General features: G+C 59.2%; 1 protein-coding gene across 2 annotated transcripts in view; it reads left to right on the forward strand.

Annotated features, from left to right (window-relative positions):
* The first annotated feature begins 538 nt into the window (after positions 1-538).
* Positions 539-24,549, forward strand: part of IGFBP4 (insulin like growth factor binding protein 4) — a 29,688-nt gene continuing 5,677 nt past the window's right edge. For both annotated transcript variants that reach the window (XM_084615911.1, XM_084615912.1), the window contains exon 1: positions 539-1,065. In XM_084615911.1, coding sequence (XP_084472037.1) covers positions 720-1,065 — 346 coding nt within the window. In that variant the 5' untranslated portion in view covers positions 539-719. The remainder of the gene's footprint in view (positions 1,066-24,549) is intronic.

Here is a 24,549-nt window from a genome sequence, read left to right on the forward strand (position 1 = left end):
CTGACTCCGCTCAAAAGGTTCCTGGGACTTGACTGGCGGGGGCAGGGGGAGGCTGTCAGTCAGGATTGAGGGGCACTAGCTAGCCGGGGGCTGCGGGTCGGGAGTGAGGGGCACCAGCAGAGACGGGGGGCAGGGAGCCCAGGGCTGGGCTAGCAGGGGGCTGCGGGTCGGGAGTGAGGGGCACCGGCACAGCTGGGGGGCAGGGAGCCCAGGGCTGGGCTAGCAGGGGGCTGCGGGTCGGGAGTGTGGGGCCCCGGAGAGCTGGGGGGCAGCCCAGGGTGGCGATCAGAGCTGCAGCTGCTCTCTGGAGCCTGGGCCCCTCCTAGCCCCTCCCCATGGGCTCAGAGCAGCCCCTTGCCGCTGCCTCTGGGCTGCTCCCAGCCCTGCCCGTTCTCCGCCCCGGGCACTGGGCTGGCCCCGCGGGGAGGGACCGGGCTGTGACAGCTCCGGCAGGCGGGGAGCCGGGGGCGTGGCCAGGGGCCGGTATAAAGTCAGGGACTCTCGGCTCCCCCAGGCAGTGCGGAGTCTGGATGGCTACTGGCCGGACTGAGAGCAGGCTGTGAAGCCCTCGCCTCTCTGCGCGTCTGGGGGGGGGGGCTGCCTGGCACCCCGGCTGGGACCCTGCTGCCTTCCTTGGCCTGCGCGCTCCTTCTGCCCCCCTGCCCGCGGCTGGCCGGTCCGTTATTCGCCATAGCGCCCGGTCCGTACGCCCGCCCGCCATGCCCTCGGGAGGCCTCTCCGCTGTGCTGCTGCTGGCCACCATGGGCCTGTGTGTCAGCGACGAGGCCATCCACTGCCCGCCCTGCTCGGAGGAGAAGCTGACCCGCTGCAAGGCGCCCATGGGCTGCGAGGAGCTGGTGCGGGAGCCGGGCTGCGGGTGCTGCGCCACCTGTGCCCTGAGCAAAGGGACGCCCTGTGGGGTTTACACTGCCCGCTGCGGCTCGGGGCTGCGCTGCTACCCGCCCCGCGGGGTGGAGAAACCCCTGCACACGCTGATGCACGGTCAGGGGGTCTGCACGGAACTCTCCGAGATCGAGTCCCTGCAGGAGAGCCTCCAGCCGGCAGGTAAGGGGGCTGGGCGTGCGGGGGGGGCATGCATGGGAAGGGAGCCCCCGACCCCCCCCCCTCAGGTCAGAGCCCCACAGGCTGGCGCGGAGGGGGTGAGCCATGGGCTGGCATAAAGGGGCAGGTGTGTGTGGGAGGGGAGGGGTTGGATGGTCTGTCCCTGGACACTCAGCTGCCCAGGGGCACTGCAGGGAGGTGAGCCGTACCCACGGCTGGACCTTTAACACCCACCGGCGCAGAAGTGCCCTCCCCAACTGGCCAGCAACGGGGGCTTGGCAGCTGGGAGGCCCCTGTGGGAAGATGCTAATGGCCAGACTCCGCTGAGAGACCGAGCCGGATCGTTTGGGCGGGAAGGGGTTAATGCCAGTGGCCGGTGCTCGGGAGGGGGCAGTTCTCCGGGTACGAGGGGCGGACAGGGGGCACTCAGAGGAGCCCGGCTGGCTGCAGTAGAGGAGCCGGCTGACCCTCTGTGCCATCCCGGGGGGCGGGGGGGCAGCCCCGCTGGTGCACTTGTCTGCCAGGGCAGAGCTGGGCTGGTTCTCTGCAACAACTGGCACGAGGATCCCGGCGCCCAGTGTCTAGCTTGCCCACCCCATGCCAGGTGCCTGCGTTTCCCCCAGTGCCAGCCGTGGCGGGTTCCTTGCCAGGTGAGGAAACCCACGGATTTCCTTGCCCATCCTTGCTCTGCCAATGAGGGGCCCCCTCACCACGGTGCCCAGAGGCCGGCCAAGAGGCGGAGCAAATGAACGGGCCCAGCACTGGCCGAGCACTGTCTGGGCTATGGGCCATGGGGGCTCCAGGCCCCTGGGCCAGCCCTGTGCCTTGATCCAGGGGCACTCCAGGAACAAGACAGCCCCCAGCTGATCCATCACCACAGGGTCAGATTTGCATCCTCTGGCCCCACCCCTAGCCCCTCAGACTCCGCCTCCTCCCCTGGCTCACACGGAGGGGTAGGAGACGGGGACTGTGTCATGCAGCTGGCTGAGCCCCTGTTCCACGGGGCACCCTGTGTGCATGGGCCTAGGTGGCATCATCAGCCATGCCACATCCCCCTCCCCAGGGCACGGGCTCGGCAGGCTGGCTGGGGGTTACAGAGCAGAGGAGCCCAGTGTCGGGAGGGTGGATGGAGAGTTCGTTCCCCTTGCTCAGAAGGACACGCTCCCTCCTCCGGTTCCCTGGCACTCCCATGCCCTCTGCTGCTCCCCCCCTTCCTCCGCTGGGCCACACAGCAGCCCGGGAGGAAAGAGGCCTCTGGGCACAGGCTGCCCTTTCGAACCAGGGTCTGGCCTTGGCCCTGGGGCTGGGAGTCAGGGAGGGGGTGAGATCTGTTCCCCACCCCAGCCAAGAGCCTGGGAGTGAAGGATGGACCCCTCGCAGCTTGGGCTAGGGAGGGCTGCAGGATGCCACCGAGGGCGAGTGGAATAGGAATACCAGGCATCCACCCACACATCTATCCGTCCAGCCACCCGTCCGTCCATCTGTCCAGCCATCCGTCCGTCCATCCATCCATCCACCCAGCCATCCATTCATCCGTCCTCCCTTCGCTCTGCACAGGGAAGGCTGGTGAGACCTGGGGGCTTGGGGCTGAGCTAGAGGCGGGAACGTGGCCCTACATCTGCGCTTCCTCCCACTGGTTCCAGCTGGTAGCTTCAGCCATGGACACGAACCTGATCCTGGGGGAAGGCTTGGAATCGGCACCTCAATCAGGATCCGGACCATGCAGCTGAGCACCTGTGCTCCAGCCCCGGGCTGGGACCTGGGCCAAGCTCCGGTTGCTTTGCAGGGACCTCTGCCTTTTGGTGGATCCCCCGGCGTTGCTGGGCGAATGGGGAGCTGGGCCACGGGGGACAGGGAACGGCCCTTTCCATTGGCTGGAGCTGGGGGAGGCTGCCTGTCTCCTTCCTCCGCCTGGATCACACTCAGCCTCCTGTGTTCTGCCTGGAGCAGGCACGGGAGGGGCAGGACTCCTGGGGCATCCCTGCCTATGCGGGTTGCCTTGGGCACTGTGCCCGGGCCACCCCGTTGCTGCGTCGGGGAAACACATCCATGCCCTGAACCCGGAGCCAGCTGCTCCCACGCTAGCCTAGTGCTGCCCGCGGGTGCTTGCAGCCCCTGAGGCCCTTCCGCCCCGCCAGACGCGGGCTGCTCCTCCAGCCATTACGTCTCTGCACCTCCCTGTCCCCCTCCCCTCGCTCTTCCGCTCCAGTAGACTTGGGCTGGGGACATCGGGGTCCCTCGGGGTGTTGGAGCCGGCTTGCTGCATGGGCACAGTGGTGCCTTTGGGGCGTCCTACTGGAGGATGGGCCGGGAACGATCCCCAGGCCTGACCTTGCCGTATGGGCGTCTGTGCTGGGCCAGACTGCAAAGGCCTTGGGCAGATTTCCCGAAGGGACCCACGGGAGCTCAGCGCGTGCCCAGTTCCCATTGCTCCGAGGCACCAAACCCTCTTACGCATCTTTGGAAAATCCCTCCCTTGACGTTTGTCCGGCTGGTGAACTGGAACCCAACGCCAGCTCTTTCCCGCGACGCTGGCCTGCCTTTCCCAGCCCCCCGTTCCCACTCTGATGCCATGGGGATGGGCACTCATCTAAGGCAGATCCACATCCCTTTTGCCAAATCACCTCCCTGCTCAGCGAGCCTCTGCCCTGCCTGGTTGCTGCAGCATGGGAGTCAGGTGCAGGGACGCGGGCATGATGATATGGTGGCTGCCTGCTGCTTTTGGCTCTGCCCTGCACAATGCAGAATTTCCCCCGGAGTCTTTAGGAAACAGACTCGCACTGTCCCGCCCCTGTCTCCTCCAGCATCGTAAGCTCTGGCTGCGGGGAGAGGCCCGGGCCGCGGGAACCTGGGATCTTCAGCCAGATGTTTCACTCAGAGCTTTGCGGGTACCCGGATGAGTATGAGGCATGGAGAGCAGGCATATTATTCCTTGGGGTGTGTGGGGGGGAGCGTGGTAAAGCCGGACCCGCCCAGGCTCAGGGTGGCCCCATCAGCACAGTACAGGTCACTGGACAGTTGGGATCCTTCCGCTGGCCTCCATTAATCCCAACCTTCTCCCCTGTCATATTGTGTTTGCTGCCAGCTTCCCTCCTCTCTCCCAGTGACTTTACATCCTCTTGTAGGCATCCCCGAGGCAGCCTGAGCCATTGGTAGGTGGCCACCTGGCCAGTCGTGACTGGCCTGGCAGGCTTTTCTAGTGCCTTGCTGTTCACCGCTCAGAAGTCATTCGCTGTTTTTTTGCTGTGGCCATGTGTGGCCATGCGTGCAGCGATCTTAACTACTGGCCGTGCCCGTCACGGCTGGGAGTGCGCTGTGGCCACCTGGCTGGCACCCGGGTCCCACGCTGCATGCATGCGGTGTGTGTGCCAGGACAGATGCCAGCCAAAGGGGAAGCGGTGCCCTCATCCCGCCTCCGAATTCCTCCACATCCTGTGTAACTTTCCGAATGCTGAGACCCTTCCTGGACCCGCCCTCAGACTGGCCCCACCTCCCCTGGCGTCCAGACCCACCCACAGACTGGCCTCGCCTCTCCTGGAATCTGGATCTGCCCACAGAATGGCTGGTATTTGTGTGCCTCAGAGGTGGCAGCCCTGCCCTTTGGGTAGAGCCCAGGGCTGGGGGGTAGTAGAGTGGCTCTTAGGTTCTGTTACTGACTTGGATGAACTATGGCAAGTTTCTGAATCTCCCCGTGCCCCAGCTCCCAACCTGTAAAATGGGCGTAGCAGGCTGGCTAGACTGGGCTTCTGTCACCAGTGTCCTCTACTGGATAGAATAAGAACTGCTCTCCTGTGTGTCACATGCCCAGTACTGACAGCAAGCGTGGTTGTTATTCATTCTCCGTATTAGCGTCGTGCCTATGAACCCTAGTCACGGACCACGACCCTTTGTGCCAGGTGCTGTACAAACACAGACCAAAGAGCTGACAAGCTCCGGAAAGAGAAACCAGCTGGCTACAGCCAGACAAATGTGGGAGTCCCGGGGAGTGAGCCAATGCTGTGTGAATAGATGACCCAGATGCAGGGTGGGCATCGGGGCTGTACATGCAGCAGGAACAATGGGGTGGCCGGAAGGAAGTTTGTTATGTGGCAGGGAGCCGGTGCCGTTGGAGCCGGACGAGATGAGTATTCGTTACTCCCCCGTGCATTATTGCCAGGGGGGTCTCTGGTAATTCGATGATGAGTGACGTTCCCTGCCTGTGCCGGGGACCCCTGGACTTTCCGTGAGAACCGAGCATCCTAAGCCCCTCTGAAAACGCAAGCCGTAATCAATAGCCAGTGCCCAGGTGTGGGCAGGTGTCGGCACCATCTGGCTGAGATCCCAGGGCCAGGGAAAAAGACCCAGGTTGGTGGTGCAGGCTGGGGGGGAAGAGGGGGGCACAGGTTCAGCGGCACCTGCCCCAGCTGGTGGCACCCCGGAAGGGAGATAGCAGGTGGACTGGGTGGGTTTCAGGGCTTGTCTACACAGAGAAATTGACGGCTGTGGCTAGGGAGGTCTAAGAATGACTCTGCCCTAGTGCTGCCCAGCCCTGCAGAGCGTTCCTGGAGACCCGCTGATTGCGTCCTCCGGGCAGACGTGACTGGGGAGAAGTTAATGTGTAGCTAGGACAGTAAACATGGGTCCCCAGTACCAGGAATTGCGCATCCCAGGAAATCCACGGGTGGGGGTGGGGGTTCTTTTTGGATTGCTCTTGAAATTGTGGCCCAGGCCTGGCAATCTTTGTCCTTGACCACGGGGCATGTGGTGTGATGGGCCGGCGCCCGCTGGAGCTGCATACCAAGGAGGTTCGCTAGGAAGCCAGGGGAGCAGGTGGCTCGTGCCCTGATACGGAAAGGGGGCACTGCTTTTCTGAGTCTGGGATGGGAAACCTGGCTGTCTGCCCAGGGCTTGAAAGATCGCTGCGTCTGGAGCTCACCAGTGGGGCTGAGGGAAGCCCCACCCCTGCCCCCATGGACGCATCACCCCAGCTGTTAATGGAGCGGTGTTGATGGAGGCGGCTCTTGCAGCTGGGCGGCTGAGCGCCAGCCGATGGGCAAGGAAGGAAATGCAGTGGGGGGCACGTGACCCTTCTGACCCACGCTTCCCTCCCCCTCGGCTCCCAACTCCCCTGAGCTTTGCTGCACTTCAGGATCCGGGCCCCCCGAGTTGGAGGTTCAGGCCCGGTAAAGGGAAGCCAAACGCAGCTCCCCAAGGGGGTGGTTCATCTCCCTGGGGGAATTGCTCAGCCGAGCCTTGGAAGGGGGAGAAAAGCCAATGGGACGGGGGGGCCTGCGGACTCGGACCCACCATCCGCTGCCCAGGGATGCGCAATGTACCTGCGAGCTGATTGTTAACCGTTCCAACCCCAGAATCTGCCAGCCAAGCAGCCGCTCGGGAAGCCATGTGTCTCCAAAGGGTTAATGGCGCCCTACCTGCCTCTTCTCTTGCATGTTGCTACAGGCCAGCGAAGTCACCTACGCCTGCTTTGACCGGTACTTCCACTTGGGCTGCCCCAGGGGGAGCTCACTGGCTCCCCTGCAGCACCCCTACACTCCCTCCGGAAGGCTCCAGGCCCCACAGGGGTCAGCGAGGCAGGAGGGTGCTGTGGACGGGTGCCACGTGACGAGGCTGTGCGTGGGGCTGGGCCTGGTCCTCCTACTCGCTGGGCTGTGTTTGCGGACAAGATTGGTGGCTGATAACAAGGTGGCTCCCAGCAGAACAAATACAGAGAGGTAGCCAGGTGGGTGTGGGCCTGCCCGGCAGAGCCCTGTGAAGGCGGGATGGGCTGGGAGAATGTATGCCCACCCACCTGGACCCTGATGGGTGCCTGGCTGGAACTGGGACAAAGAGGAAGGGAAACCAAGAGGAATCAGCTGGCTGCAACGTTCCGTGTCCTTGGGAACCCCACAAGTTCACTGTTTCATCCCATGAAAACAACATTGCAAACTCTTCTGAGGAGGAGCGGAACTGGATTAAGAGAGGCACAACAGGACTATGGGCCCTGGCTTCTCGACTTAAATCATGAGATTGGAACATCAGCTTTTAAAAAGCAAACAAAAAACAAATGCTCCTGGCTCTCATGGATGAAAAAAAAGCTTGAAAATATGACCACAGCATAACTGGTGTCTGCCTGAGTTTGCAGAGAACCTGGAACAAGAGCTCAAAGGAGTGTGATCCCATTCATCTTAACTCAGAAACCTGTTGCCTCTCCAGAGAGGAGCAGGGTGACAACTTGGGGCAGGGAACATCGCCTGGGGTGGGCCCGCGGGATGTGTTTAGGGTCCTGGATTGCCTTAATTTGGTGATGGACAGGATCCCTGTCTGTGCTGGAGGCACTTGGGAAACAAAAATCCAGCCAGGTTTGGATTTGAAAAGATGCACCAGGCAGCTAAAATCTCCAAATTTGGCTTCTTTCAACCAACAGCCAGGGCTTCTCCAAAAGCGGTCCCTGGCTTGGTTCGCTCAGCTGCCGGCATGAGAATGAATTAAACCCAGCTGCGAAGCCATTGCACCCCAGGGACTCCTGGGCCATACTCAGGAAGTGCAGGTAGTTAACCTTATTTCTGCTGCCACCCACAATTACCAGGCAGGCTCCAGAAATCATGAAATTTAAACATAAAAGAACCCGACATTTATTTATTTATTTGCTGTCTGGGTTGTGAGCCTTTAGGTTTAGTGGTTTTAATCTTTTCTCCACAGTCACAAGATCTAGCAACTTCCTGGGGATCTTTAATGACAGCTGAGATTCTCACCTAATCACAGGGCTCCAGGAGCTGGGGCTTTACGAACCCCCAAGTATCTTGACACTTGCCATAAGCCTGAGAGTTTGCAACATGGCTGCATTAAGCTAATGGTGCAAAGCCTGTATGGAGCCAAAGAAGGTTTGGTTTGTCAGAACATGGGAACTGCCAGACTGAACCAGATCTGAGGTCCAACCAGTCCAGTGTCCCATCTCTACCAGTGGGCAGCAACAGATGTCTCAGAGGAAGGTGTCAGAACCCCATGGTCAACATAAGTGGGATTATCTACTTCTGCCACATTAGCTCTCATCCTGATCTCTAATAGTTAGAGACAAGTTTAAACCTTGCAGTAGGAGGTTAAATATCCCTTCCAAACTTGGTTGTCATTAATGATAATAAGTCTGGGTGTTCTTGCTATCCAGATGTCTAGCTCCTTTTTGAATCGTGCTAAATTCTTGGCCCCAGCGACTTCCTGTGGCAATGAGTTCCACTGTCTAACTTTGTCAGTTTCTGTCTTGTGGCATTCAGTAGCATCTGCTGCTCTTGAGTGTGTGTGGCATTCAGGAAAAGCCAAAGGCACCTTCCCCCCCCGCACCCCATGCCCCAACACTTCGCCAGCAGTTAGTAATGATTTAGTACTGGATAAATGTCTGAGAAAATTTGACCCTGTGGGAACTACATATATGTTGTGTGGCTGCATGGGCATGCGGGGGACGGAACCTCTTCCCTCCTCTCCACACAGACATGCGGACCCCAGTGAACATGCTAGCCCCTTGTTAGCAGCCTGATTTGCACATGGTTCCCATGGCACCTTGCTCTCTGCTGTGTCTTTCAGTTTTTCCTGCTGCCTTAATTTAAATCTAGCTTGTTTCAGAGCTGGCGAGGCGTTTTTTCCCCCCCACAGTGTGGAGAGGGAGCCGGGATGATGCTGGCGACGGGCCATGTGCGGCTGGTTTTAAGTTTGTTTATGGGACAGGCTAAAAATAGCAGGTAGGAAGAATGGATATAGCAGACAGCTGGGTGAGCTTGCCCAAGGGCAGGGGAACTAGCCCAGTGTGCTGTGGTCATTTCTACCTGGAGCTATCTATCTGCCTCGTCTGGATCCTGCTCCCTGCTCTTCTCGCGTCGGGGCATCCCAAGTCTGAGATTTGAACCTCTCCAGCAGCCGAGGCTCCGGGCACAATTGTTCTGGTGCTGACTTAGCTCTAGTCCATCGGATACGCTTTGGGCATCCATCAGGAGATTTCTTTCCTTTGATCCCAAGAGTCGACTTGGCCTGTGCTTCCAGCCTAGGGGCCCTCCGCCGGGATTACGTCAAGCGTGGACTCAGGGAGGGGAGGAAATGCTGGGCTGTTTGCCGAGTAACGTGGCTTCAGCGAAATGGGGCTGGCACGGGGGCGATGCGACCATCAGGGGCGGTGGCTGCTGAGCGGAGGGGTGGCATCGGGGTAACCACTCAGCACCTGCTCGGCTCCGGCATCTTCCCGGCTCTTTCTAGAATCATTAGATTGTAACTGACGATGTTGCAGCGAGCAACAGTTACCCAGCATCGCCTGGCACTGGCCTGGAGGCGTTCTGGAGCCTGGCACTGGCCCGGAGGCGTTCTGGAGACAGCGGAAGCAGGATCCGCCGCACCTGGGAGTTAATGGTGTCTCTCTGCTCCAGAGCAATGTAATTCTGGGCACCATTTGTCCCCAGGCTTACCAGCGCCGACACATGATTGCAGGGAGACGCTCTGCCTTTCCAGGGAGGAGGAGCGAGCCAGCGGGGTTATGGGAACGGAAAACCCAGATCAACCAGCATCAGAAAATACAGCAGCACTTCCCAGGGTATTCGTGCATGTGAGAGCTCTCTCCCCCATCTGTCTCTCTGGCTCCAGGGGGATCTTTCCATCACACTCCTCACCCTGCCAGCAGTACAGGTAACTCTGCCATGCCCGCCCCAAATTCTGGTCTGGGTCTTGCATGTGGCTAGAGTTTGGGAGCTATGGAAATACGCGTGTGGCCTTGTCCCACTGTCTGTGCCTCAGACCCTGGGAGGAGCTGCTTGGCCAGAGATCCGGGGGGGTGTGTGAATCCAGCCTGTCCCCTCTGCCCGGGATGGATGGTTGGGTACGGCAGACAGACCAAACAGCCCTCTCTGTTTCTCCATGGCCCACTCCCACCCCTCCCTCCCCCGGGCCTTCCAGACTCTCAGCTGGCGAGGCCTGCAGTATCCAGGTGGGCCTCACGCCCCGGGAGATGGGGGCTGATCCCTGGGTGGTCTCCTGAGTGCAGACACGGGAGGGGGGCTGTGCACAAGCAGGTGTGCAGCCATGTACACAGGTGGACCCCCAGGCATGCAGGCGTGCCGCTGCGTACACAGATGTGCCTCCAGGTACACAGGTGCCCCAGCGACCCCCCCTTACCCCCCCCCGCTGCTCATTCAAGCGCAGGTGTGCCACGGCTCGGCTGGCACAGGCTCCAGCCAGCAGAGGAAGTGGTTTCCCTCCCTGCAGAGGTTCCAATAACAAACAGATGAGGAAGTGGCCCTAGCCCCCCCGCTCCAGCTCCCCCCCCGCCCCCCGCCAGCTCCAGCCCTGGGCCCTTCCTTTTGCCTCCTGCCTGACCTGCTCCCCCCTCCCCGCCTCACCCAGCCCTGCTCCTTCCTCGCAGAGCCAGAACTGGGTGGGACGAGCGCTGCCTTCCCCCGGCCGGCGCCTGCCAAGCGAGAGGGGCTCGGCAGCCAGCAAGGGCGTTTTTCTTCCCCGCTCGGCCGTGCCGGTGCCAGGACCACCCGCAGTTGGTTCCCGTGGGTGCTAGGCTCCGGCCCGCACCTCTTTGGCCTGGGTGGCTGGGATCTCATGCACGGGGCTGGCTCCGGGTACTCGGACCCTCCTCCGCAAACCTGGCCCTGTTGTTCTCATGTCGCCCCCCCGTACTCGCAGCCACGGGGCAAAGAAGCAGACGAAACCCCGAGCTGGCCGGGGCTTTGCTCTCCCCGCTGGGGTCTGAGATGCCGGGTGACCCTGGGCTCTGGGGCAGTTTGGGCTGGGACCGGGGGGGGTGGGGGTGAGGGCTATGCCTGGTATTGGAACTAACGCCCCAGAGGGCGGGCATGCCCACCTACGCTCTATAGCCTTGGCTGTGTTTGCAGGTGTATATTGCCCCCCCGCCCCCGCCTTTCCTGGCTTGGAGACAGTGCTGGTGATTCTGCAGTGGGTCTCCTTCCTTCCTTGGCATGACCCAGTGCTCAGGGATGCGGGGCCGCTGGTGGGGCCATTGTGCTACCCAAGCTGTGATTGCACCAGTCAGCGCTCGTCAGCCAGCGCAGGGGGGGCCCCCATGTCCTGGACAGGAAGGGGTTAAGGACAGAGCGGCTGGCTCTGGGGAGCAGCACTTCCTTCGGTGGCTCTGTTGTGATCTCGGCTGGCGGGGCTGATGTCCCAGGCCCCGCAGATGGTGCCTGGCTTAGCATCCTATTTCCTCGAGGGAGCCAAGCCCTCCGGTTTCACTTGGAGCAAACAGGCCACAGACTGATGAAGGAATGACCACGTGAGAAAGGAGGGAGCTCAGTGCGGCAACAGGGCAGGGGTTAACTGGGGGGGGTTTCATTCCCCTAATGCATTGATCCTTCCTGCCTTAGCCCCGGCCCAGCCCATCCTGCAGCATTACACGGCAACCCTGCCCCCCCAGTCCGCTCCCTGGCTCCACCCCAGCCTGCAGAGTCACGGGAGTCTCCCAGCAGGTTCACACTGGGTGCGGGTCCCTCCATGTCAGAGGGGCTAATCCTGATTCTCGCGGGTGGGGGCAAGAGGAGACTGAGGCCCTGTGGATCCGCTCCCTGGGGTTGCGCTGGGCTTCGAGATGCCGGGACCAGGTGTCTCAGCACGACACACCGCTCCCCCCCGCCCTAACCCCAGCGTGTTGACAAGGTACCAAAAGCCAAAAGAGTTCTGCCGGGAAGGCCAAGAGCACAAAGAGCAAAGGTCCCGACGTGGCCATAGGGGGAAAAAATCTGTTCTAAGGAAAAGGGCAGAAGGCCCCATCTCCAGCTTATCAGTGGCCTCTGGCGCTGGGGGCCCGCGGGGCTGGTGGGGAGCTGCTCTGGGCTGTGGGACTGTGCAAGGAAAAGCTGGGGGGTGAGCGGCAGCAGGAGTAAGGGGGTGTCACGGAGTCCCCGGGCGATGCTCTGGGACTGCTCCCCATGAAGCCAGGCAGGACTCTGGGGGAGTCTCCTCTCTGGGAGCAGCCTGTCTGCCGGACACACAGCTCACCCGGCTTCCACCTTCCTGGGTCCGACCTCGGAGCATTCAGCCTCCTCTGCCCCTCCGTGTGCTTCCCCCAGCCAGTCCGCTCAGGCGGGCTCCTGGGGAAGCCAGAGGGTCCTGCCCCCCAACTTCGCAGTCAGACGTGACTCTCAGCCAGCCAGTAAAACAGAGGTTTATTAGATGACAGGAACATGGTCTAACACAGAGTTTGTAGGTGCAGAGAACAGGACCCCTCAGCTGGGTCCATTTCGGGGGGCAGTGAGCCAGACAACCACGTCTGCACTTCACTCCATGTCCCAGCCAGCCCCAAACTGAAACTCCCTCCAGCCCATCCTCCTCTGGGCTTTGTTCCTTTCCCGGGCCAGGAGGGCACCTGATTCCTTTGTTCTCCAACCCTTTAGCTCTCACCTGGCAGGGGGGAAGGGCCAGGCCATCAGTTGCCAGGAATCAGGGTGTCAGCCATTCTCTGTGTCCAGACCCCTGCACACACCTGCCCTCTAGGGCTCTGCAACGATCATACACCCTTATCCCACCACCTAGATATTTAAGAACTGCATAGGGGAAACTGAGGCACCCCCACACTATTCAGAGGAAACATTAAGAACAGTCCCACTTCGTCACAGGGGGGATCTAGCCTTCTAGGGGCACCCAGTTGCATCTGCAGGAGGAACATGGGGGAAGGGACGTGAATTTCATGGGCCCTCTCCTGTGCGGAGCTGAGCCGAGCCGTCTCAGCTATGATTGCCTCCTCCCGGCCCTCCAGCTAATACCACCGTCCTCCCACCCTGAGCCCTTTTCTGGAGCCCTGGGGGCGGGTCACTGTCCGATGTGACCCAGCGGACTGGGCTAGATGGGCTGGTGTGTCGTCCGGACCCAGCTCCGCATTGGGACGGCCCCGGGGGCTGGCGTGGGCCGGGGCCGGGGCCGGGGCTGGGGCTCTGTTTCAGGCCTAGCTCTGGTTGCAGGTGGTCCGAGCAGGAGGCACTTGCTGCCGTGCTGAAAGCTGCAGCTGTTTATGTCCGGCTGGAAAGCACCTGCTCTTGGCTGAACCTTCAGGGTGCCGTCGAATATCCCATCTGTGTTGACCGGTGACGGCAGCACGGCCCGTGGAGCTGCAGCCGGCGGACCTCTCCAGCAATGTCTTGAAACCCCCGTTTAGGCAGGCCCTACACAGAAGCAATCATTTGTGCCGACCCAGCAGAGGAGGCATGTCTTCCCAGCACGGAGCTTCCAGCCTTGACACTGCGGCACGAACAAAGGAGTGGGCATGAGAAAGCCACATTGTTCCAGCTCTTGGTACAGTCCTGTTGGCCTCTGACAAACCAGGGGCTAGACTGTTAGTGCCCTGGGTCACTGTGTCGGTCTCACAGGCAGCAGAGAGGGAAGAAGGTTGATCATGTGGATGCTATGAAGAGAAATGTGCCCAGGGCGACTGGATGACTCAGGAGGCCAGAGGGTCCTGGCTGGGGCTGCACGGCCTTTCCCAGTGCAAACGCAGCCAAGAGTCACCACGCTCTGCGCAGGGCGCATTGAGCTGCTGGGGCTGAGCCCAGGTCCAAGGGGACAAAATTCTACCAGCTACCGGCGGCTCGGCAGTCTCCACAGCCGGATGAAGAAAAGGAGGACTTGCGGCACCTTAGAGACTAACCCATTTACTTGAGCATGAGCTTTCGTGAGCTCCAGCTCACTTCATCGGATGCATATTGTGGAAAGTACAGAAGATCTTTTTATACACACAAAGCATGAAAAAATGGGTGTTTATCACTACAAAAGGTTTTCTCTCCCCCCACCCCACTCTCCTGCTGGTAATAGCTTATCTAAATTAATCACTCTCCTTACAATGTGTGTGATAATCAAGGATGGGCCCTGGAGACCGAGCGCCCCCTTCCTCCGGACGGGGAATGTTGGTGGGGCCGAGGGGTGCTGGCAGGCTGTCTCGTGAGTGGAGGGGTTTGTGTGTGCAGGGCGATGGGCCTGGCACCGTGCTCCCGGGCTAAGTGCGCATTCGTTTCGAGGGCTCTGAGCACCTCGCAGGGCTTGTGCACTTCCGCGGGCTCCCAGCACAGCAGCGTCGTTTACAGGCTTTGGCAACTTACAGCTGGGTGACTAATAAAGATATTGGGGGAACAGTCACAATACATGACTAAGACAAAACAAGCTATTAAATGCCAAGCAATTTTTCATTGTGGCAGAATCTGCTCCAGTAATCCCGCTGATTCTTGGCTCCGTCCGGCCTCTTTCCTTCTTCCCTTGGCTTTTCCCTCTTCTGGGTCATGCTGCTTTCTCCTGCCTCCCCTTTCCAACACAACTCTTCCAGCTTCCCTCCGAGGGGGAACGGAAAGGCCAACGTTCAAGCCACAGCCGGTGGGGGGGGGGTATTGTGGGGGAGGGGGTTGCTGCACCTTGGGAATCTTTTGCATTGTGCCGAGTTACCATGGCAAGCGGCCCCTCCATGGAGTCAGAGAAAAGTGGGGCTGGAAGGGATGCCGAGAGGTTGTCAAGTTCTGCTCCGATTTGTTCCCGTCTTTCCCCAAGTGCGGTGCCCAGAACTGGACTCCAGCGGGGGTCTCCTCTGTGCCTACCAGGGTGGGACAATCACCGCCTGTGTGTTACCTCTGCATGCTTGGTACAAGACCCCGGAAGGAGATCAGCCTTTGCTGCAGCTGCAGCCCATTGCTGAGTCAGAGTCTGCCTGGTGAAGCCAGGAGTCAGCCGTTGAGAATTCCCCGAGGGAACCAGCTGGGATCCACCGTACCGGGCTGGTCTGGACAGGCAGCCTGCATTCCACGCAAAGCACAGTGGGGCTGGGCTGCCCAGCAGAGGGGCTGGCAGGATGCACTGTGGCTTTGGATTGCTCTGTGCACAGAGCTGGACGTGTTGCAAGGTTGACTGGAGCCAGCGGTGGCTGCTGTGGCCATCAGTTCTCCCGGAGGGAGCATAGTCGGTCCCCTCGCAGGGTTTCTGTCCCGCTCTCCCCCGAGCCCGTCCATGTTGACAGCTCCTGTTTAGCGTTGCTGCTGCATTGACCCGAGAGACGCTGGAAGGCAGAAGGGCAATGCCCGAAGGACTCGTCTCCTGGGAAATCCAGCCCAGCCCCTAGGCTTCACTAGCGGACCTGGCCACTGCCCCCCAGGCCAAATGTGGCCATCAGAATATATCAAGGAGTGACTCTGGCTACTGGCCCTGGCTAATAGAGCTCTGGGCCTGTCTCCGCCCCGGGCTGCGCGAAGCCACAGCTACCAAGGGGATGGGCAAAAGCACATTCCCATGCCCCGTGGCCAGCGAGAGTGCCAGGCCCGGCATTGCCCTGCCCCTTTCCACCTCTGCCCGGCAGCCTCTCTCCAGGGAGGTGAAGCCGGCCACGGCCGTGTGGAGAATGGGACCCACAAGCTCAGCCTATTGGGACAGCAGCACCTGGAACCCCAGGCATGGCGGTGTGAATCCAGAGCCACTCATCTGAAATTAAGAATGACTCTGGATTTATCCCCTGGGCCTGAGATCCAAATCTATCCCCGTGGCCCTGGATTTCACCTCAATGCTGAGTCCACGGCTGCCTGGGGGCTAAGTAGCCAGGACCCAAATGCTCCCCAAGGGTGCCAGAGTCTTCACGTTGCGTGCTGCGAGATGCACTCCCCTGCAGTCTGGGGGGGCGCCCGGGCCGACGCCCCCCCCAGGTGGCAGGGCTGTTTGCTGAGAGCGCTGGCTGCATTCCTCCAGGCCAGGCGGACATCCCTTTCCTGTTTGCTTTCTGCACAGACCTCAGCCTGCAGGCTTGTTATTGTGAACTCTCCACAGTCCCACAGCACGGAGCAGCTCCCCACCAGCCTCGCAGCTCTGCCAGCACCAAAACTGGCACCAGCCTCATTCTTCTGCCGCCCCCTTCCTGGCCCGACCCCCCCTAAGGAGTCAGAGGTCAAGGCCTTTATCCCATTTCCCAGTGGCCGCCAGCCAAGTGCAGCCATGCTGGGGAGTGACATGAGATTTGTGCATTAGGCAACATTATTAGCTGGCCTGAGAAGGAAATGGGGGAAGGTTGTTTCTACGCAGGGCTGAGAACATGACACAGCGATCAGGCTGGTGCTCTTCACGCGTGATCCCCGCTGGGAAGAGAGCAGGGCCCAGGTAGCTAAGGAGAGATCAAAGTGCACCCTTTGGAGACGAAGGCAGCCCAGAGCCTCCTGAAAGGTGGCCTGCACTCTCCTTCAGCTGTGGCTGGGGAGGAGCCCTGTCCCAGCAGAAACGGAACATTGCATGCCGGGAACTAGACTGGGACCTGCAGCCCTTTAGGACAGAGTTTGACCAGCTCTGGGCTCAGACCTGGTGTCGGCTGATTTGAGTCAGGCAATGAAAACTCCCCAGGCCACGTGCAAGCTCTCATACTTGGAGACACAGAAACTTAATAGCGGGGACCTTAAACCTCCCCATGCGTAGGGTGCTGGTGGGCCACCCAGGTGGTGACTGGATGGGACTGGTCAATGAGGGGGCTCCAGACTCTTGGAAGACACTTTATTTTCCCCATATGCTTGGACGAGAGGGGAAGAGCTTCCTCGGCCCCGCCCCGGCATATGCAAAAATGCCGAGATCAGCGTGAGAGCAACAGGCTTGGGGCCATTGTACGTGGACCTGCTCGGGAACCTGTAAAAGTCACCCCAGGAGCAGATGGCTCAGCCCGGAGACCCTGAGCTGTAGCCAGGTAAACGAGACCAGGCGTTTCCCAGCAATCGTGTATGTCGCAGCCTCAGGCCGGATTATGGAACTTGCTCCTCCAAAGTGTGTTGCCTGCAGTGAATCCTTTGCCTCTTCGAGGCACTTCCTGTGTCATCTGACCTTACCAAAAGGGTCTTTGCTTTATTTAGGTCATTTTAACCGGGCCCATTTAGATTCAACACCTCTACGCAGTCGGGGCATGGAGGGGGCTTGAAGTCCCTTGGTAAAACATTTCGCTCTGCTTCTCCCCAAATGCCTCTCCCCTGGGAATGGCAGGTGCCAGGTGCAGCGACCTCAGATCTGCCCGCGCCACCACTGAGTGTGCCCAGCTGAGCAAACAGTCCATCTGGCATGGCAGGCCACCCATATACCAACCCGCCCCAGTTTGGAGGGGGATCTTCCCCCCCAGACACATACTGAGATTCCAGCCAGGACAACCACTGCAAGGCTGGCTACCAGCTCACAGCACGCGGCATGGCCACACCGTGGGGCAATGGGCAGCCAGAACCGAACCTCGCCACGTCCCATCAGCATCGGCGCCACCCTGGTACGGGGTCTCCGGCCGCTGCCACCTCTGGTTTCACATTTCAAGGACTCGTGCTGTTTCCTAGAAAAGGATTACATGGAAAGCAAACAACAAACATAAAAACGGAGAAGTGTCCGCACTGCAAACTTTGACCTGGCGCCTGGCAGCAGTTCCAGAAATCCTTCCCTGGGCCAGTACAGCAGGACTCTGTTGGTGAACGCAGGCCCCCGGCGCGCTACCCACGGACTGGCCTTGTGGCAGGGCACTGGTCCCTTCCCCTCTCTGGGCTTGTGTGTTCCCTTGGGCTTGTCCAGTTGGACTGTCCGCTCTGTAGGCACGGGCTGTTCTTGTTGCACAGCGGAGCCTCTGATCCTTGCTGGGGCCTGAAGGGGCTACCGTAATAAACATAATACGAGCCACGGGCAACATCTGCTTCCCTGCAGCTGGCCCAGAGGGTTTCGCTGGTATTCACCCTGATTGCTGGGGGAGCAGGAGCAGTCAGTAGCTCCTGCCCAGCCTTGGGTCAGAGAGCCGGCTGTTGGCAGAGATGGGACAGATAGACGGGAACCCCGTGTCTCGCTCTCCTGAGAGCTTTGGTCACTATTTGATGCCACCTTCCTTCCAATCCACGTGATTTACTCCTGCCAATTGACATTTGCTGGGAAAAGGTTCCTTTATCGTTACCTTTAGATTTGGCTTGTTCCTTTTTTAGACGTTCAGGGCAGCAGGTTCTTGTGTTTAAAACCTGCCTCTGCCCCGACACCCTCTGTGACCTTGGGGTCAAGTGACTTGAGCCACTGCCCCGCTAAGTGCCTCAATTTCCCCATCTGTAATGGGGTTAATGATACCGACTTCTAGCCGGGGGTGGCAGCTGGGTGGCTTAATAGTGTCTGTAGTGGGCTTCCCAAGGCTGGGCTAGCAAAGGTTCTGCCGGGTGTTCCAGACCTGGAGCTAATGTTCCCTACATTGCTGCGTAGCCTGGTTTGCCGGGACTGTCTTCTTGCATCTTCGCAGTGCAGCTCTCTCCCTCGGGCACAGCGTCTGCAGGCTTAGAGCTCTGATCCACCCCATGCTGTCTCTGCTGAAGCAGGTGGAATATCCAGGCGCTCACTGCATCTGGTGGCATCCCTGCAGTTTGGTCTAAAGAGTTCCCTGTAGGATCCTCCATGGGGGAAAGCGGTTCCCTGGCCCCCAGGCCTTGTGAGGCACAGGCTGGGAGTCACGCAGGGGTGAGCAACGCCTGCGGCTCGAGTCTCCAAAGTGGAGGCAGGATCAGAGCCTGCTGGGGCCGTGGCTAGCAGGAAGTCGGGCTGTGGAACGTGACCCCTCCCGGCTGCTCTCAGGCCACGTCAATGCTGGTGGGGTTCTCGCGCACCTCGGGCACCCCACATCCTGTGTTGTCGTCACAGAGGAGCGTCAAATCCAGGGCTGAGTTCCCGAGGCTGTTTTCACTGCAAAAAAAGTGTGTTCTTACATCAAGCCAGTTCTCCCCGGTGGAGACGAGGCCCTGGTGTTCTTAGCTCAGTGTACCCCCAAAAACCCCTCCTCTTGTGGCAGCGAAGACGAAGCCTGAAAAGTGGCTCCCCTTCTCTCTCCTCCCTGTGTGTGAAGAGAACTGCACCAACGTCCAGGCCTGGCTCCTCCAAAGAGGAGAGCAAGGTCATTGCTTGCCCTTGCCTTGAAAACTCTCCTCCCCGTGTGGCTGGGTGAAGTTCAGAGCTGGATGGAGCCCTGCAGTGGAGGCTACAGAGGGAGGTCGTCACAGCACAGGAAGGGCATTTGCAGTTTGCGGCTTGAATGTTTTTTTTCGTGTCCCCTTGTTGTACTTGGCATCTTGGCCGGTGGAGAGGTGTGATTATGTGATGGAAAGGAGTCACCGCACTCCAGTGAAGTGCAGGAGGAGATAACCTTGGCACGGCCCTTCCAGGTATTGATTGCCAGCAGGTCAAATTACCAGGCTGGTTTAGGCAGATTTCAGATTTTGGCCAAGTTATCTGTAAAACTCTGCTAGCGTTTGGCAAATCAGCAGAATTTCTCACCTCCTGGTGCCAGGAACCGTCGCTGTGTACAGAGGGCTTTCAGTGAAGTCAGCACAGCTCATCTTTGCTTCTGCTGAAACCGAGTTGTTTGGTATAAAAATCTCCCTGAGCAGGTTAGATTTGGTGTTATGATTAAAACCAAATCTTGCCTTATTTCATATGACCATTTCCGCCTGGGAATTTTCTAAAGGATCTGTGGGAGTCAGGCGTGTAAATCTGACTCCTAGGACAGGTCCCAGGCACTAGAGAGAGAAAAACTACAGTTCTGATACACTTCTTAAAAATCAAGGGGGCTTTCTATCGTTTTGCGCATTGATGGCATTTCACCAAATTTCTTTGGGAAATTGTTTCTTCCTCTGCACGATTGATTCGCTTAAGCTGTAACTGCACGTGGAACTGGACCGTGCTACACCCTGTTACAAGCAGCGTGTGTTTCTGTATCTGTCTGCTCTATGAAACTGGGCTAACAGAGTCCAATAGTGAACAGATTTCTTGGGGCCTGTCTCATTTCTGTTATAGCCCAAATCAGTCAGGATAAAATCCACCACTGAATAGTTTTAACCCTCCACAGAGCTGGGTTCCAAAACCAGGCAAATCGTGTGTGTGTGTGTGTGTGTGAGAGAGAGAGAGAGAGAGAATGCACTTTCTTATTTCATCGGCACATCTTCAAAATGTATGTGGCTGCAGATGTGCTGCCCCCCTTTGCTGACAGACTGAGCCCATGACGCGGCCGTCACAAGCAGGAGACCTCGCTAGTGACACGATGGCTCGGCCCTGCGGCTGTGGAAACGGTTTGCATGGCAAAGACAGAAAAGAAAAAGCCCGGAACATGCAGTGGAAAAATGTTGTTTGAACCAACCATAGAGCTTTAAGGATCCTGAAATCAAAGGGACCTGCAGCTTTTAAAAAATGCTACGCTAACCAGCTCTGGTCCCATGACAGCAAATCTCCCAGCCGCCAGCGTCCGGTATTGCAGTCCTGGAGCTGCGCTTCCCTCAGACGGGCTGCCAAGACTCTGGATTTCAGAACTGGACTCTGCTTGAGGTTAACTTCTTTATTCCTAGAATTGTTTCCCACTCTCCCCTTCGGTGTACGTTAATGCCTGGTGGTTTCTGACTCCCCGGAGCAGAGGGCATGGCTCTCCCACTTTCGCACAGCCACACGAGCACGGGAAGGTCTGCAGATGCAAACCCCATGTCCCATTTCCAAGGCATGCTATGTCATTGGTCCTGGCCTCTTCCCACCCTGGATGCAGCCTTTTGTGCCCAGTTCCTTCCCCGGAGTCCCAGGGACAGGCTCAAGATCCTTTGGCAAGTGACAGCTTGTAAATGAATCTCAAACAAAACAAAAAGGGGGCCGGGCCACATTGGGAACAGCAGAGAGCATCCTGGGAAAATCCTGCTTCCCACAATGTGCTCTGCTCAGCAAGGACATGCTGTCCGATCTCAAAGGAGCAGAAACCTTTGGCCTCCGGCGCCTGCCCCCTTGGCAAAGCAGCTGGACCTGGGCTGAGCAGCAGCGCCCCCGACAGTGGGGAGGGATGTCGGAGCGTCTGACTGAGGCAGAGCCCAGAGGATGGGCTGCCCTGCTGCCAACTGGCTGGTCTGGCGAGAAGGTGGAGAGGGCCCATGGGAACGGCGCTGAGGTCAGAATCCCAGCCCAGCCGATGTTCGCTGAGTCTGGAGGACGCTGAGTGAGCGGCAAAGGGTTTAGGGGCGTTTCCCCCAAGGGCGAGCGAAGGGGGCTCACACGTTCCGTGACTGTTGATGTCCTTGGTTTCCACAGGACTGTGCATGCCTGGGTGCACGTGCGTGTGTACCCATGGGCGTGCACTGTAAGCACACGTCAAAGCAATATCCAGAGATAATTGAGCAGCAGGGGTGGGGGGCTTAGGCCAGGCCAATCTACTGTCATGCACAGCGGCACAAGAGAATCTAAACTTCCCATCCCATTTGATAGGCCCGTCTGTTCGCTGCCCTGGCTCAGGCCTGAGGCCCATCCCGGGCAGGATCCCATCTGGCCAGTACCACGAGCGTCAGAGGAACGTGCCAGAGACCTGCAGTCAACAGCCTCTGTTTCTAACCCCTGTAGTTAGAGAGCAGCACAAACCCCGGAGCAGGAGGTTTAATATCCTTTCTAAAGCTCTTGTTATAGGATTTACTACAATCGCTCTCATTAGCTAGGTACTGGTCTAGTCCCTCGTCGAATCTTGCTAAGATCTTGGCTTCAAAAATCTTGTGGCAATGAGTCCCGCCGTCTAATTATGCATTCTGTGAAGTATTTCCTTGCATTGGTTTGGAAAGGCCCCCCATTCTGGTTCATTGAACGGTCCCTTCTTTCTGGGTTGTGAGACCGGGAGAGCAGAAAGTCCAGACCTCCCTTCTCTAGACTACTCACTATTTCCCAGTCCCCTCTTGTGTCCTCTCTAAGGCAAATGATCCCAATATTTTCAATCACATTTCTGGGAGAGTCTTTTCAGGCCCTGATCATTCTCATTCCTCTTCCCCGCACCTCCTCGAATGCTGCAGTGTCCTGCCTGAGGGATGGCCAGTGTGGTGCAGCGGGATCCAGGTGGTGGCTCCAAACTCCTGGGATCCCGAGGGAAGCCCCAGAGGCCTTACACCGTCCAGCCAGGCTGTATTTTTGTAAGGGGAAGTATTAGTGGATCTGGCCTCACTGTGTCTGGCATCCCAGAGCAGGGCACTAATGGTGCAGAGGCCACAGTGAAACTGGAAAGGAACCGGGGGGAGGGTTGAGGTGGGGGGGGGGGTAGTTTAACTGAACTTTTGTGAACCCCGCCCAAAAGGTCGATGAAAGTTCAGGGCCACTTATTGGGCTGGTTGGTGGGTGCGCTGGGGCTGCCCTTCGCCCTTCATGCCGCCGCAGGACATCACTGGGGAAGGGCAGCCCCACAGCGCTCCCCCAGCAGCGGGCAGCACTCCCCTGAGCCCGAGGCCGTGCTCAGCCGGCCAGCCCGTCCCTCTTGGCTCTCAGGACTCTCGATGTCGCTGCAGCTCAGACAGTGAAACTTGAGCTCGTTGGACACGGTGCATTTCCAGAGCGAAAGGCTGGGCCAGGGAAAGGAGCTGATGTGCAGGGCCTGGCGGAGACCGGCGCCAGCTTTCCATGCCGCAGGGATAAAGTGCTAGAACGAAAGCGGGGAAGGGGGGGTCTGAATCAGCCCGTCACTGAGAGAGCCATCTAGGCAGGCAGGGGGCCGGAGCTCGTTACTGTGTAACGATGCCCGTTAGGCCTCCGGTTGGTGTCCTTGTTTTATCCCAGGTGCGAATAGGACAGAAGCATCGCTCCAGGCACCCGCCCTGGCATGGATGGGCACGGTCTTGGGTCCGCCGCAAGCCGCCGGGGCTGGGAAGGTGGACGATTTGCCACCTCCTGCCTCGTTAGTGCAGCCCAGCTGGAGGATCTCATGGCCCTTCGGGCCTCACTTTTCAGAGGTGGCCCCTGATTTGGGGCGTCTCCCTTTTTTGGAGAAACTTGGGGGTTTCTAAAACCTCCAGGTCTCCAGAATTTGGGAGCCCAGCGGAAGAGCTCTGGCCTGCGCGGCTTTTCTCCGAGGAGTCAGTCCCTACCTGGGACTTAAACCTGTGAGCTCTGGGTCTGGAAGCAGCTCCCGCGTGAGCTGAAGGAGGAGCCGTGTTCAGCTGTTGCTGCTCTCCTCTTGGCAGGACTCCAGCCATTCTAGGGCCAGACCAGGCCATGCTTCCTTCCTGCCAAACTCATCCAGCGCAGCCCGCATGGCACCCGCCGACCGTGCCAGCGGGCGCAAGCGAAGCCGCGTCCCATTCAGTGCAGGGCTTAAATACAGCGGTGGTGGCAGCCGGCGTCACTCCACTTCAGTCCGTGGGGTTGTGTAGGCACGGGGGAAACGCTCGTCCCAAGAGCGCCCCGAGATCTGGCCAATCCAGATTCGGATCAGGGATGCGTGGGACGGGCAATGTGCTGGCATTAAACCCTTTTCCCAGCGGGGATCAGCCTGGGCCACCGAGATGCCCTGGGCGAGGGGTATGCCAGGGGCCCCTGAGCAGATCCCTCTTTGGCCTCCCGGCCACCTTGCTGGGTGCACCCAGAGCAAAGTGAGGAAAGTGTAGCTGTCTCCTTGGCCTGCTGCCCGCTCGGGCCTAGCAGGTAGACATAGAGGTGGGGGGCCAGGGAGGGGGAGTTTGTTGTGGTTACCATCCCGGGTAGTGACAGATCTCTTGGGGAAACGCCAGCCGGAGAGACTGTCCCAGCCGGCCTGTGGGGTGGGGGTCCTGGCGCTGCACAGAGCCTGCCGTGCCTTTCCTGTCAGACGGGGTCCTGCCACGGGCCCCAGCTTCCGTTAGCAAAGGGAGCTGCTGGGCCGTAGCTGCGGACACATCGCCTGGCCCGAGGGGCCTCCGGAGCCGGGGGTGGGGGGATGTTGGTGGTGGTGGGGGAATGTTGCTGGCATGGGGAGGGAGCCACATGCAGGATGTCAGCGCTGACGCGGGATATCGCACAGGGGACCCCAGCGAAAGCTCTGGGTCCTCATGGATGGGACGTTCTCCGTCCCTAGAGGGCAGGAGGGAAGGGTGGGGTGCATGGGAGGATGGGGGTGGGGTCACTGGGACAGCCCCTCTTTGGGGGCTAGCTGTCATCAGCCAGCCAATAATAATAAAGCCCAGCATACGTCACAGGGGACCCTACAATAACAAACCCAGGTATGCCACGCAGCACCCCGAACAACTACCGCTAAAAACCCCCAACACCTACATGCAGCCCTGCAGTAACAAACCCCGGTATGCAGCCCAGCACACCCGAGCAGCTCCTCTCTCATGAAAACAGCACCGGTGTGCAGCCCTACAACAAACCAATGACTGAAACCCACCACGCATCACGCCCCACCCCACAGTAACCAACCAGGCTGGCAAACACTGTGTCTTTATAGCTTGTCATTTAAAAACAGTCAACGCTGACAAGCGGCTGGGGCCAGGCAGCGAGAGGGGCCTGGGGGAGAGGTGTGGGGGTGGAGGTAGCAGCGGCCGTATGGGGAGCTGGAGGAGGGATGCTGATTGGGGAGAAGACAGTTTTAAGCCAGGCACTATTGATGCCCCCCTGCCCCGCCATGGTTGCACAAGGGGCAGGTTACGCTGAACTGCTGAGGCTGCTCCGGAGAGGGGCTGATGTGCGAACCCATTTGTATCCTACGTACATTCCCGGGAGCAAGGCCAACTTTTACATAATGGATGGAAACTTTTATTCAGCCCT

This window comes from Lepidochelys olivacea (genome assembly GCF_965140295.1).
Source record: "Lepidochelys olivacea isolate rLepOli2 genome assembly, chromosome: 27".
Taxonomy (NCBI): Eukaryota; Metazoa; Chordata; order Testudines; family Cheloniidae; genus Lepidochelys; species Lepidochelys olivacea.